The sequence below is a fragment of the Cololabis saira genome, chromosome 23, assembly GCF_033807715.1.
Source record: "Cololabis saira isolate AMF1-May2022 chromosome 23, fColSai1.1, whole genome shotgun sequence".
NCBI classification, from domain to species: Eukaryota; Metazoa; Chordata; class Actinopteri; order Beloniformes; family Belonidae; genus Cololabis; species Cololabis saira.
In genome coordinates, this window is record NC_084609.1 from 9,654,833 (window position 1) to 9,668,748 (window position 13,916).

A 13,916-nucleotide genomic window follows, 5' to 3' on the forward strand; every position below is an offset into this window, starting at 1 on the left:
AGTTTTCTTAATCTATAAGCCATGATCAGCAATATTAAAATAATAAAAGTCTTGCAATATTTCAGTTGATTTGTAATGAATCCAGAATGTATGACATTATTGCATTACAGATTTTGATTCCAGATTCCAGATCTTACAGAAGACAAGAGGGCTGTTTACAGCCTTAGAATAGGGGTAGATTAAAAAAAACACAATACTTGGACTATTCAATGTGATATCTTAGAAAGTAAATATATATATATATTAAAAAAAAAAAACTTAATTTGTGAAAGCTTTATCTGTAAAAAAAAATCAAAAAGAGCCATTTTCCTGCCGTTTTTCTTTTCTTCAACAGGTTGAACGCGTTACGTCAACTCCAGTTCAAAAACCAGTAGATTTAAAACCTGCTCAAGCTTGGATTGTCTGTTATTGAATAAAAGCTTCAAAGGCCACAAACTGTGGTTTTAATATATTTTATTATATTTGTAATTTTATTGTTTAAAGGGCCATTTCTGTGGGGTTTTTTTTGGACTGGCTGACCACCGTAGACCAGGTCCAGTTTAAAAACCTGCTGGATTTAATAATTGTATCGGTATATAAAATAGAGATAAATCTGCAATGGTTCACTTCAGCTTTACGATCAAATGGAGAACTCCTTAAAAATGAACTTTCTCCATGTTAATGAAAATAAATGTTTGTTTGGCTCTGCTGGCCAAATGAGGGACTGCGCTGCATCTCAGCCCCACGAAGTCATTTACTCAAATAAAAAACGTGCTTTTAAAAGAGTCATTTAAATTTGATAAACATAAGCTCATATGTAAACATCATCCGACTTGGCTCATACTGCTCCTGCGCTGCTTTTCTTCACCTTTAAAAAGAGCACAGACAGAAGTAGATGAAAAATATTATCTTTATTACAGTCTTTTCCACTCGCGGTTGTTAATATAAATGTTCTTCATTGTGTTACCGAAGAGTACAAGGTGTTGAAAGCAAAGTTTCAATACAAACTTCCAAAGTCCATCCAGAAATTAGGCAAAAATGATCTTTGAAGGACACATCCATCTGTAAATGTCCAGAAGGTGGAACAAGAAACACAGAGGAGGAAAATAATCTTTTTCTTTTAAAACCCTTAAATATCACCAACCCTACGGAAAAAAAATCCCTTTTGATCCCAACAAACCTGAATTAAGTGTGAAATTACAACTTTTCTCAGATACTTGATCATGATACAATTACTGATGATCCAACATAACTCCAAGAACCAAATAAAGTCACTCGTTTAAGCGAAGACACTTCAGAAGTGAATAGTTACAACAGAAAAAGAAAGAAAATTCCAGTAGTATTGTAACTATCGATGTACCTGGTATGATACTTAAAAGAAAACACATACATACAAACCTGTTTCAATTATTCACAAGTTAAACAGTAATTACAACAAAAATATTTAAGGCGTCTTCAGTTTATTTCTGTACAATCACAGATAATTATTATTATTAGCCCTTCAGGGAGGAGAACGGAGAAAGCAGAACAAGCTGACGCTTCATCAGCCGACGGCGCTCCAAAAGGCTTCAACTTGGAGAGTTTTCCTATTTTCCGGGACGAGATGAGTTGCGGGATATAAAAACTCTGGAAGCCGGACTGATGCGTGTGGGGACGAGCCTAAAAGAGGACCCGCCGTCGTCGTTTTCAGCATCGGCACGCGACCCTTTACCCTTGTTGACAGCCCGCCAGTCCACAACTGAGACTTCATTGGAAGTTATTTGAGGTTTCAAAAAGGTCGTTTAAAAACAGAATTAAAACTCTTTATTTTAAAGCCCTGATTTGTGTCAGATTGAGTCATTTAATAAATAAAAAAAGATGAATGATTAAGAGAACTTTCATCAGTAAAAGGGTGTTTAAAAAAAAAAAAAAAAAAAAAATTGTTTGGGCATTTATCAAAGAAATATACCTTAAAAGTATTTATTAGTGATTTAACTTATTGCTGTGTCTAAGCCAGATTTATGGCAATATATCTGCTGAACAAGATTTTTTTTTTAAAGCATAAAAAAGTGCTTTGATAACTGCCCAAGCTATAAAACACCCATATAAAAAGAAAACATTTTGGTGTTCAGGCTGAAAAATACCCTTCAACCTGCACTGATGTTTGACTTAAAATTTCTAAGAAAATCCCTGGTTCCACCTAATCTTCCCTCTTTTTTTTTTTTTTTTTTTTTTTGGTTTGCAGTGTCAGGTTGGTCTAAGCGTACCATTTGGTGTGTCCGGATTTCAATCAGAAGTGGTTACTTTGTCGAGGCTGCAGTGGCTCGGGGTCGAGGGTCTCTGCTCATCGTCTGCTTTCAGGAGCGGGGAGAGATCTGCGTCTCCGCCCGCTTCCTCCCGCCGGGCAAGCCGTCAGTCGCGGTGCGCTTGGCTCGGCGGCGTGATGCTGAACACTTGGATGCGCAGGTGGGAGGCGATCTGGTGGCACAGGCCTGTGCAGTAGCGCGTCAGATCCACCAGGGACAGGACCTGGAGACAAGTCAGCTGATGTTAGAGCCTCACGAGCTGACAGAGGAGTCAAAAGTATTCATTACTCAGGTAGAAGTATAGATACTAGAGTTTAAAAATACTCCTGTAGAAGTTGAAGAATCAACTCAAGTTTTTTACTCAAGTAAAAGTATAAAAGTACTGGTTTTAAAACTACTTAAAGTATAAAAGTAAAAGTAATGTAAGGGGGGGAAAAGCCATTAAGGACAAAAGCCATTGAAAATGAATGCATCTTAGTATAATGCAAATATATTAAAGAACCATATATGTGTACTATTGAGCATTAACATGTGTTTCAGAGAGCAGACGATATGATGACTAGTTGTATTGTAATGGTGCAAAAGGTCAAACTTCAGAGGCATGTTATCATTTATCCTAACCTTTATTGGAATGTACATCCAAGTTTAGTTGCAGGAATCTGAGGGAACGGATGTAAGAACAAAACTGGACAAGAACATCTGAAACAACCACAACCACATTCATTCTATCCAGATGGAGCAATTTAAATGGATAGTTTTTTTTTTAAAGGCCGAAATGAAATGGAGTAACGGGGCTGTTTTTAAAATGTAAGGAGTAAAAAGTACAGATAATTGCGTGAAAATGTAAGGAGTAAAAGTAAAAAGTCATCTGAAAAATAATTACTCCAGTGAAGTATAGATAACCAAAATTTCTACTTAAGTAAGGTAACGAAGTATTTGTACTTTGTTACTTGACAGCTCTGCGAGCTGAACACGTTTTATTGGAAGTATTAAATGCAACGGAGCAAAATGTATCCTCATTAGTCCTCACTGCAGTAAACACTATTCTTCCTGGGGACCAACATTGCACACATAAAACATTAAAATACAATCCTTACAATTAGACATACCTAAATCTAAACTAATGATCTGAGATGTAATGGAATTCAACCCTTAAATTGTTTAAGCCAGCCAGAACCAAACAACAAAAAATATTCCATTTTACACACTCAGAATTTCAGAATAAACCAAGAATTTCAGAATAAACCGACTAACTAAAACTGACTTCTTTGCAAAGTACTGCTTTTTTCTTAATTTCTTTTTTGCTTCCTCTCATTTTCTTTGATTCGACTTCCCTGTGTACAGACAATGATTGATCTGTCGATCTGTATCATGAGTCACAGCAGGTAGAGCGCAGGTGTAGCTGATAACAGTATCACTAGTTATTACATTTACAATGTAATAACTGCTCCTTCAAAAATACACTCCCAACATTCATCTGTGATCATTGCACATGTGTTGTGTGTTTTTTATACATCGTGCTTGATTGTTTGTTTCACTGTGATTGTATGTGTTTGACTCTTTGTGCTGCCTCTTGTCCGGGTCGTCATTGTAAATGAGAAACTGTTCTCAATTGACTTACCTGGTTAAATAAAGGTTAACTAAAATAAAAAGGTTGTCATACAAGTCACATCACTGCTTTTCCTGCAGCATGTTAAAGGAAGAAATATGTTCCTTCACAAGCCGACGTTACAGCTTCTTTGTACTGTAAGCTTAAATATCTTAATGATTGTGCTTTACTTGAGATCAACATTCAAGTTAGGCACCATTTTAGGAATTTGTTGTTAATTCCAGAGTTTGATAAGAGGGTATAAAGCCCTTGCTAGTCTATCTTATAATAATCACCTGAGGTGGACTGCTAGAGTAACAAACTACAATTCTGTGGAGTTTGTCACTCCGACGCCGGCAGAGACAGAAGTTCTTTGCTCAAATGAATGGGACAGGTGATGCCGTCGATGGCCAGATTTGGCATTTGCTACGAAATAAAATCCATGGAATATATAATTAAATTAAAATAATTAAATAAAAAAGTAGCACAAAGCTATAACCCTGATTTAAAAAGATGCACATCCAGATGCAGCCGACTCAAACTGGCTGCTGTGAGCAAGAGCTGTTGTGGTGCATCTTTAAATAAAAAAAAAGGCAGAATAAATCTCTATTAAAGTTTAATTCCATTGAAAAATATTAAAGAAATTATCAAATCAATAATTTATGGCTGTAAAGCGCAAAGCATGCTTTTTTTTTTTTTTTTTTTTTTTACTTTCAAAAGCTGGTGTGCAGTCACAGGCCGGAGAGATAAAGTGCATTCGTGGAAAGTTAATCAAAAGAATCTTGAAGAAACTGTGTGACCTTTGAACTCTAAGGAGAGTTTGATTAGAGGGCTGGAGTGAAAAGCAGCAGTGTTCAGAGTCTCACAGTCACACGTGAATTCTGCTGTGCTTTTAGTTAAACCAAAGCTCACCTGTCCTGCACAGTTTCTTTTTCTTAAACGCAGCTTTAATTTCAATTCTTTGTGCAAAGAAAAACAACAGAATACAGGATTGTCTCAGAAAATTAGAATATTGTGATAAAGTTCTTTATTTTCTGTAATGCAATTAAAAAAACTAAAATGTCATACATTCTGGATTCATTACAAATCAACTGAAATATTAGAAGCCTTTTATTATTTTAATATTGCTGATTATGGCTTACAGTTTAAGATTAAGATTCCCAGAATATTCTAATTTTTTGAGATAGGATATTTGAGTTTTCTTAAGCTGTAAGCCATGATCAGCAATATTAAAATAATAAAAGGCTTGCAATATTTCAGTTGATTTGTAATGAATCCAGAATGTATGACATTTTTGTTTTTTTTAAATTGCATTACAGAAAATAAAGGACTTTATCACAATATTCTAATTTTCTGAGACAGTCCTGTATATTAACCTTGAAAATTGAAAACTGAACCAAATTCCTGGGCAAACAAACAGTTACTTCACTAACAATATTTAACTCAATCTGTTACAACATGTTGGTGAAACTCAACAACAGCCAACAGTTTATATGTTCAATTAAAGTCTAGAAGAGTCTGCTGAGTCAGAGCAAGACGTTTACTGGCTATAGAATCAAAATGAAACTAAAAGGGAACCATTTCAGGTTATTCAGGAAGACAGTTATCAAGAGTGTTTATGCTATTAGAAATGTGTGACTACTTTCCAACAAGTGTTGGGTACTAAATCAACGCACAACATACGTGAAGGAAGGAAGGAAGGAAGGAAGGAAGGAATGAATGAAGAAAGAGATGAAGAAAGAAAGAAGCCTGGAAAAAAAGAAAGAAATGAGCCTGAAAGAAAGAAAAAGAAATGAGCCAGAAAGAAAGAAAGAAAGAAAGAGGAAAGAAAGAAGAAAAAGGAAAGAAAGAAAGAAAGAAAGAAAGAAAGAAAGAAATGAGCCTGAAAGAAAGAAAGAAAGGAGAAAGAAGAAAGAAAGAAAGAAAGAAGAAAAAGGAAAGAAAGAAAGAAAGAAATGAGCCTGAAAGAAAGAAAGAAATGAGCCTGAAAGAAAGAAAGAAATGAGCCTGAAAGAAAGAAAGAAATGAGCCTGAAAGAAAGAAAGAAAGAAAGAAATGAGCCTGAAAGAAAGAAAGTAATGAGCCTGAAAGAAAGAAAGAAAGTAATGAGCCTGAAAGAAAGAAAGAAAGTAATGAGCCTGAAAGAAAGAAAGTAATGAGCCTGAAAGAAAGAAAGAAAGAAAGAAAGAAAGAAAGAAAGAGAAAAATTCCCATTGATGACGTTTAGTACCATTTAGTAGTATCTTTTAGAGCAGTGTTTTGGCTCCAAAGACTGAATGTGGTGATAGATTTATAGTTACAAAAGTGGAGTTGAATAAGTATTTTTTTTATCGTCATTTTAATCGTTATCGGGATAAATGCCAGAAATGATGGTGATAATTTTTTTAGTCCATCCCGCCCATCCCTAGTACTGACCATGGCGATCCAGAGTACGATGTACTCGTCGATGAAGCTGTTGAAGTACTGGTTGAAGAAGAGGAGGCTGGGCCCGATGAAGGCTGTGTCTGGGAGGTATAACTCACTCTTGGTCATGTGGGCGATCTACACATGAGAGACGGGAGTTCAAAAGATCAAATCAGAAATAAGAAACGGGACTGTGATGAAGCTTAGGGCGACTCAGACAAAAACATGCCACCGTACCACCAGCTTGTTGGAGATCTTGGCGATGACCAGGCCGAAAGTGAGAAGGTACAGACAGGAGTGGGTCTCAAAGATATGGCTGGACGACTTCTTGAAAATGATGAAGGCCAGCGTGAGGATGAGGCCGATGTGCAAACCAGGGCCGAGCACGCTGGTGTCCTAAACAACGGGAGCGTTTGTCAGCGTGCCGTTGTAGAACATAAACGTATGATTCACAGCGCCGGTCGCAGCCACTTACAGCCACGGTGGAGCCGTTCTTGCCGACACCTCCGTTCAAAATGACATAGAAGTAGTTGTAGCAGGAGTACAGGGCGCCCCCGGTGATGCCCATTATGGGGAAGGCGTACATCTTCATTCCTATTACGGGCAACTGTGGAAACACAGAAGAGTCAGTTAAACAGATGACGGAATTATTCAGGAAAAGAGACTACGTCTTATACGCGAGCTGCAGCATGCCGAGCATGATGGGAGGGCAAAGCAAAAAGAAGCAAAAAAAACAAAAACACAATGCAGGGACATCATCAGCTTATTGAGCCAGATAATGTCCAATTAATGACCTGTTGCCATGGGATCAACTACCAATATTTACCTTCTCACTTCTCTCATGTGATGTTATGTCAAGCCTCCGAAGGCAGCACGGAGTAAAAGTAAAACACAAATTCTATTTAAAAGACTAAGAAAAAGACTAAATAAAAAAAAGTGAAAAAAAGAAAAGGAAAAAAAAAAAAGGACTAGAAAATGATTGAGTTAATTGCTGTTCACTCAGATGAAATGAAAATGTCCCCGTGTTTACGGTGTAGTTAGATGACAACAGATAAAGCGTGTTAGTGAGTTACCGTGTAATCCCAAAGGCCCACGCCACCGAAAGCCGACATAAGGTACATAATCATGATGGCGATCTGCACTTCTGTGACGTCAACCCTGCCGGGATCAAGAGTGAAAATGGCTTTAATTTGTGTGAAGAGACACGTTTGAGGATTAAATAAGATGGAGAGAACATCTGTATAACACACACACACAGACACACAAACACACACAATTACCTCGATTTAAAAATGCATCAGTCAAACTGAAGTCAAGTGAATTATTTTTCACTGCCCTCATTCAACATGAGTAAACCATTCCCTTATTTCATCACCTGTCAACTGAACAATTTGCACATTTATCAAAACTAATTCACCCCTCAACACTGACAAAATGACACTAGTTTTCAGGCAAGTGCAAGCAAAAAGAAACAAACTTTTGGTATTTAGTGTTTCTGCAGATTTATGAAATCTCAAAGTTCTTGGACAAAGAGTCCCTTGCTCTTGGTGTCATGATGCAGTAGAGCCGAGTGAGCAAATATCTGAATCTGACAGAATCCAATACATGGTTTTCTCCTCCCCTTAATTCTACCATCTCTCATGTAGTGTAATAAGAAATGAAAGAGACATATTGATTTAGTCTTAATAAGCTCTGTGCAACATGCTTTGGTCAAACTACAACAGCGCCCTGTTCTTCCAGGTCATCACAGCTCTGTTCATAGCAGCTGAGGATGTGAAGCTGACTGCTAATTAAGCCTGTGATGTCACAGTACCCCAAAAATCTGAACACCTGACTGAATGGCATATTTGCAGACCTACCAGTAGGACTGGGTGTTAATGGGAGGGGTAACAGTTCAGACACCCATAATATGGGCGATATATCGAGATTTTAATATATATCGATATATTTTCAAACGCGATATGGTACGCGACAATATCGTTTATATCGATAGAGCTTCTTCTTTTTTTTTTATGATTTTGATATAGCTTATTTTGTCAGAAATTGACTTGAATGTTTTATTTGAGATTTGCACAAATGTTTTGTTATTTGCACAACTGTCAACCTCAGTGGAAAAGTCTGCCTGTTACTGTCTACATTGTATTAATCGCACAGTGTATTTTAATTTAATTGTTATGCAGGAAAGGGATATTTGTTTTATTTTATTCAGGAAGCATTTTTATTCTATATATGCAGGCAGTTTATTTTTATTTCATTTGTTTTATACATTTTGATATTGTGCAGACCTCTGTTAATAAATGTACCTGGCATTGTATTAAAACTGACTGTTTTTTTAAGGGTTTGCCTCAGAAAAAATGAAGCTAACAGAGATGCTATGCTATAATGCTTTGGGGGAAACCTTAATTATGGCACAGAAAAAATATTGATATATATCGAGTATCGCCATTCAGCTAGAAAATATCGAGATATGACTTTTGGTCCATATCGCCCAGCCCTACCTCCACGTTGTTTACCTGGCGCGTTACTCTATTGCACTTGTGTTATTCTCAGCATAAATAGGAAGAATAGATGATGTTGGAAAAACGTGCATAGTGACAATAGCGCCTGAGTGACAAACGCAACTGCATTATGCAATTCTCAGCAGAGATAGGAAGGAAAACGATGCCTTAATCTTAATTTTTTTTTGCTGACAATAGTCAACAATTAAATTCTTCGCTGGCTATTTTTATTAGCAATTTTTGTCGACAATGTCGATTAATTGTTGCACGTCTAGATCAAAGCATGTTGGAAAATGAAGGAAGGAAAACAAACATACAAACATACGAACAAACAAGTAAGCTTGACTAACTATGTGAGCGTAAGTGAATGTGATGTATCTTACAGGCCGAAGCGGAGGGTTCCCGACACGTAGGTCTGCCAGTGGGCACAGAAAAACATAAACATCCCGATGAAACCACAGAAGAACATCCAGTTTGAGTATTTCCCTATTCCACATGAAACGCATGTTCCCACAGCAACAAACACTGAAAAAGGAAAACAAATTCATGAAAAAAAGAGAGTAAATTGCATAAAAGTCAGCAATTTTTTTTATAATTTACATTTACTTTCAATGAAATTACCGACTAATGCACAACAGCTGTTTTTTTCTCCTTCATTTTTAGAATTATAAATTATAAAGATGATAAAACTGAGCAGAATATGACAGTTTAGATGAAACACCTGTGGAGACAGCGTCACAACCGTGGTCAAAGAGCTCTCCAAGCGCCGAGCTGCTGTTTGTCCTCCGGGCCTGTTTCCCATCGATAGCATCCAGAGACTGGTAGATGAAGAGGCCCAGAGCAGACAGGATGAAAGCCCATGGTGGAGCCTGAGGTGAAGGAACAGGAGATGGAAAGTGTTACAGCCTGGCTGTTTCAATTCTATATTAAATACAAAACATGATTAAAAATATATACAGGACTGTCTCAGAAAATTTGAATATTGTGATTTTCTGTAATGCAATTACAAAAACGTCATACATTCTGGATTCATTACAAATCAACTGAAATATTGCAAGCCTTTTATTATTTTAATATTGCTGATCATGGTTTACAGCTTAAGAAAACTCAAATATCCTATCTCAAAAAATTAGAATATTCTGGGAATCTTAATCCTAAACTGCAAGCAATAATCAGCTATATTAAAATAATAAAAGGCTTGCAATATTTCAGTTGATTTGTAATGAATCCAGAATGTATGACTTTTTTTTTTATTGCATTACAGAAAATAAAGAACTTTATCACAATATTCTAATTTTCTGAGACAGTCCTGTATATTAAATACAAAACATGATTAAAAATATATATATTATGACCACTGCTGACAATTTTGATCACATATTATTTTACTTTTTCAGTGAAAGTTCACAAAACATGATGGGCCAGGGTGTTAAAGCCTTGATGAGAAAATCTGTTTAATTTATAAAAATCTTAACAATGCCTGCCGACAGATTTTAAACAGTAGTTTAACTTCTTGCCATGCCTAGAACATATGCATTGTTAGTTGTGTATAGTTGTGTGCAGGAGGAGGGACTCTGGCCCCACTTCTTCTACTAACTAGAGCAAAGGTCATGAAACATCTGGATACTGGGCCAGCCAACAGCGCGTGTTTACTAAAGCAGTGTAAGAGAAAGAAAGAGACACGAATTGAGTCTGTGATTCCAGAGAGATTAAGAATCCAAGGCTGTGCAAATAATGAGAGTCCCTGCAGTTTTTAATTCCCTTTGAAGTGTGTGCCCTAAACAGGCACCAGCTCCTTATGTAGATCTTTAGTACAAGTGTCAATCATCTGAATTCCCTTAATATGTGTTGTGTTGCACTGTTTATGTTTTTTTTTTTTTTTTTTTTTTAAGTATACAAATAGAGAAGCCAATGTTAAAGTATTCCTCAATAAGTAGCGAACAATAACAGAGGAAACTGACATGTTTTGCACTTGTGGAATCTGACAGAAGAAGCCTGCTGCATGAATTCATCCGTACAGTCCTCACAGTCACAGCTGGACAATCTGATAAACACACAAACCTGTGCATTTACTGCTGGAGCAAATACCGCCAAGTGAACCTGCACATCCGGCTCTAGTGGATCAGAGGTCAACTGTTAGCTCAGCTGAATGTTGCAAGGTCTATTTCTCTATTTTAGGAAGGTAGTTCAGTGCCTGTGTAAGCGCTGTACCATAGTACTTTCATTTACTCAGCAGTGCTGCGAGATGATAAGACTCGTCTATGGTGGTGGGACAAAATAGATTAACAGATAAAGAGGTTTTTTTTTTTCTTTTTCAAATGCTGTAGATCATGAGGGCAGATCAACAAGTCAAAGCTGTAAACTTTCCAAGAACATACGTGGAGAGACCACGTGACCCAACCTCTAGTCCCAAAACAGCAGCTCTAAAGGCTGATTTATGGTTCCGCGTTACACCAACGCAGAGCCTACGCCGTAGGGTACGCGGCGACGCGCACCGTACGCCGTAGGTTCCATGTCGATTTAACGTGGAACCATAAATTAGGCATAAGGCGATTATAATGTCACCATTTAAGGCATCATGGTATAGTCTGATGTATCATATTGTGATTTAACTGAGACAGCAATTACAATTAGGTTTAAAATTAGCTGTAAAAGTACAAGTTCAAGTAATCAAATTAACCGCTGTTAATAAATAAATGTTTATTTCTTATTAGAGGGAATAAAACTCATAAACGCCGAATTAACAAGCATAGTTTATTTAAAAAGTATATATATATATTTTTTTTACAAATTGTCACTTAGGAGCCTCTGGAGAGTACATCTCCACCTTTGAAGGGAAAACAATCCCATGAAAACTTAATAAATAAATGTTTATTTCTTATTAGAGGGAATAGAACTCATATAAACGCCGAATTAACAGGCATATTTTATTTAAAAAGTATATAATTTTTTACAAATTGTCACTTAGGAGCCTCTGGAGGGGAAAACAATCCCATGAAAACTTAATAAATAAATGTTTATTTCTTATTAGAGGGAATAAAACTCATATAAACGCTGAATTAACAAGCATATTTATTTAAAAAGTATATATATTTTTTTTTTTTACAAATTGTCCCTTAGGAGCCTCTGGAGGGGAAAACAATCCCATGAAAACTTAATAAATAAATGTTTATTTCTTATTAGAGGGAATAAACTCAGAAGCGCCAAATTAACACGCAAAGTTTATTTAAAAGGTATATATTTTTTACAAATTGTGACTCAGGAGCCTCTGGAGGGGAAAATAATCCCATGAACACTTAATAAATACATTTTTATTTCTTATTAGAGGGAATAAAACTCATAAACGCCGAATTAACAATTATAGTTTATTTAAAAAGTATATATTTTTTACAAATTGTCACTTAGGAGCCTCTGGAAAGTACATCTTAACCTCTGAAGGGAAAACAATCCCATGAAAACTTAATAAATACATGTTTATTTCTTATTAGAGGGAATAAAACTCATAAACGCCGAATTAACAAGCATAATTTATTTAAAAAGTATATTTTTTTTTTTACAAATTGTCACTTAGGAGCCTCTGGAGAGTACATCTTAACCTCTGAAGGGAAAACAATACCATGAAAACTTAATAAATAAATGTTTATTTCTTATTAGAGGGAATAAAACTAAATTAACAAGCATAGTTTATTTAAAAAGTATATAATTTTTTACAAATTGTCACTTAGGAGCCTCTGGAAAGTACATCTTAACCTCTGAAGGGAAAACAATCCCATGACAACTTAATAAATAAATGTTTATTTCTTATTAGAGGGAATAAAACTAAATTAACAAGCATAGTTTATTTAAAAAGTATATTTTTACAAATTGTGCCTTAAGGCTGATTTTTGGTTCCGCGTTACACCAACGCAGAGCCGGTGTGCGTCGCCGCGTACCGTACGCCGTAGGGCTCTGCGTCGATTTGAAGGGAAAACAATCCCATGAAAACTTCCCCCCAAGGTCGGAGCGCTCACTCACCTCCTCCGTGGCCGTGGGACAGTAAAACACCAGCACCATGGTGGTCAGGATGTTGACCAGCAACCCCACGATGGTGAGCGTGTTCGGGGCCACCCATGTGGGGATCTGGCGGACCAGCCAGGTCCAGTAGAGCTGGCACGGAGGCTCGAACAGGGAGCGACCGCAGGCGCTGTATTTGTGCTCCTCCAGCCGCTTCAGCTGCGGCGGTGACAGCGGCTCCGGCCACAGACACTCCGGCATTATCTAGCTCTTCTGCCGCCGGGCGGCCGCAGCGCAAACTCGTAGATATCGGCCCGCAAAAAGGGGGCTAAATGTGTTCGCCGTGGACTCCCAGGGAGAGGCAGGTCATTGGGCATTTATGGGAGACCGAGCGGACGAGGCCATTCCTGAAGCGGAACCAATTCTGTCGATCATTTCTGTGTTTCTGATCGAGGTGCGTCCCGGCAGGAAGGAGGAGAGCCACGTGGTCGCCGGCCGGGAAGTTTGAATCAAGAAGCTGACGTCTTATGTACATACATGAGCTGTTTTTACAGATAAACCACAAGATTGTAGGCCAAATAAGCCAATTATGGAGGATTTTTTGTGCCAAAATTAAAATAAATTAAATTGAAAAAAAAAAAAAATTAAATGCTGAAATAGATAGATATATTTTTTTTACTTAAAATGAATTGTATTTTAATTAATTAATTACATATTTAATTCTATTTTTTTTAACTTGTCTGCACACGTATTAATGGTTAATACCATGCTGGTAAGAACCTAAGGCATATATATATGTGCATTGTTAATATATTTATCTCATTAATATATATACGCATACATACGCATACACATACATATATATACACATACAAACCCAGTTTTTTTTTCTTTATTTAATTATAATTTTTATTAATGAATGACACATTTAATTAATTAATGATATATTTAATTCCCATTTTAATTAATGACACATTTAATTATTTAATGACATATTTAATTTCCATTTTAATTAATTAATGACGTATTTATTTATTTATTTAAAGAGAGTATGCAGAAGCTCCAGGTGGCCTACAATGATGCACTCAGGATCCTGATGAAAGTTCCTAGGGGTGGTAGCGCTAGTGAGCTTTTTAAGGACCTGCGCTTACCCTCCTTTCAAGCCTTGCT

At 36.6% G+C, this 13,916-nt stretch overlaps 1 protein-coding gene across 1 annotated transcript; it reads right to left on the reverse strand.

The window, feature by feature from the left end:
* Positions 1 to 871: 871 nt before the first annotated feature.
* chpt1 (choline phosphotransferase 1) lies at positions 872 to 13,204 on the reverse strand. The gene is made up of 8 exons (XM_061714595.1): positions 12,768 to 13,204; positions 9,475 to 9,622; positions 9,137 to 9,278; positions 7,329 to 7,413; positions 6,731 to 6,862; positions 6,493 to 6,651; positions 6,268 to 6,393; positions 872 to 2,487 (listed from the first exon to the last, which is right to left on the reverse strand). Exons 1-8 carry the CDS (start codon positions 13,005 to 13,007, stop codon positions 2,371 to 2,373), a joined length of 1,149 nt encoding a protein of 382 aa, XP_061570579.1. The 5' UTR covers positions 13,008 to 13,204; the 3' UTR covers positions 872 to 2,370.
* Between the last annotated feature and the right edge of the window lie 712 nt (positions 13,205 to 13,916).

Excerpts from the sequence above, each read along its gene's own strand:
- chpt1 (XM_061714595.1), bottom strand. The coding sequence starts at position 13,007 with ATGCCGGAGTGTCTGTGGCCGGAGCCGCTGTCACCGCCGCAGCTGAAG. Across the intron at positions 7,414-9,136 it reads GGAACCCTCCGCTTCGGCCT|GGTTGACGTCACAGAAGTGC; the intron begins GTAAGATACATC and ends TGATCCCGGCAG. Across the intron at positions 6,394-6,492 it reads AGATCTCCAACAAGCTGGTG|ATCGCCCACATGACCAAGAG; the intron begins GTACGGTGGCAT and ends TCTCATGTGTAG.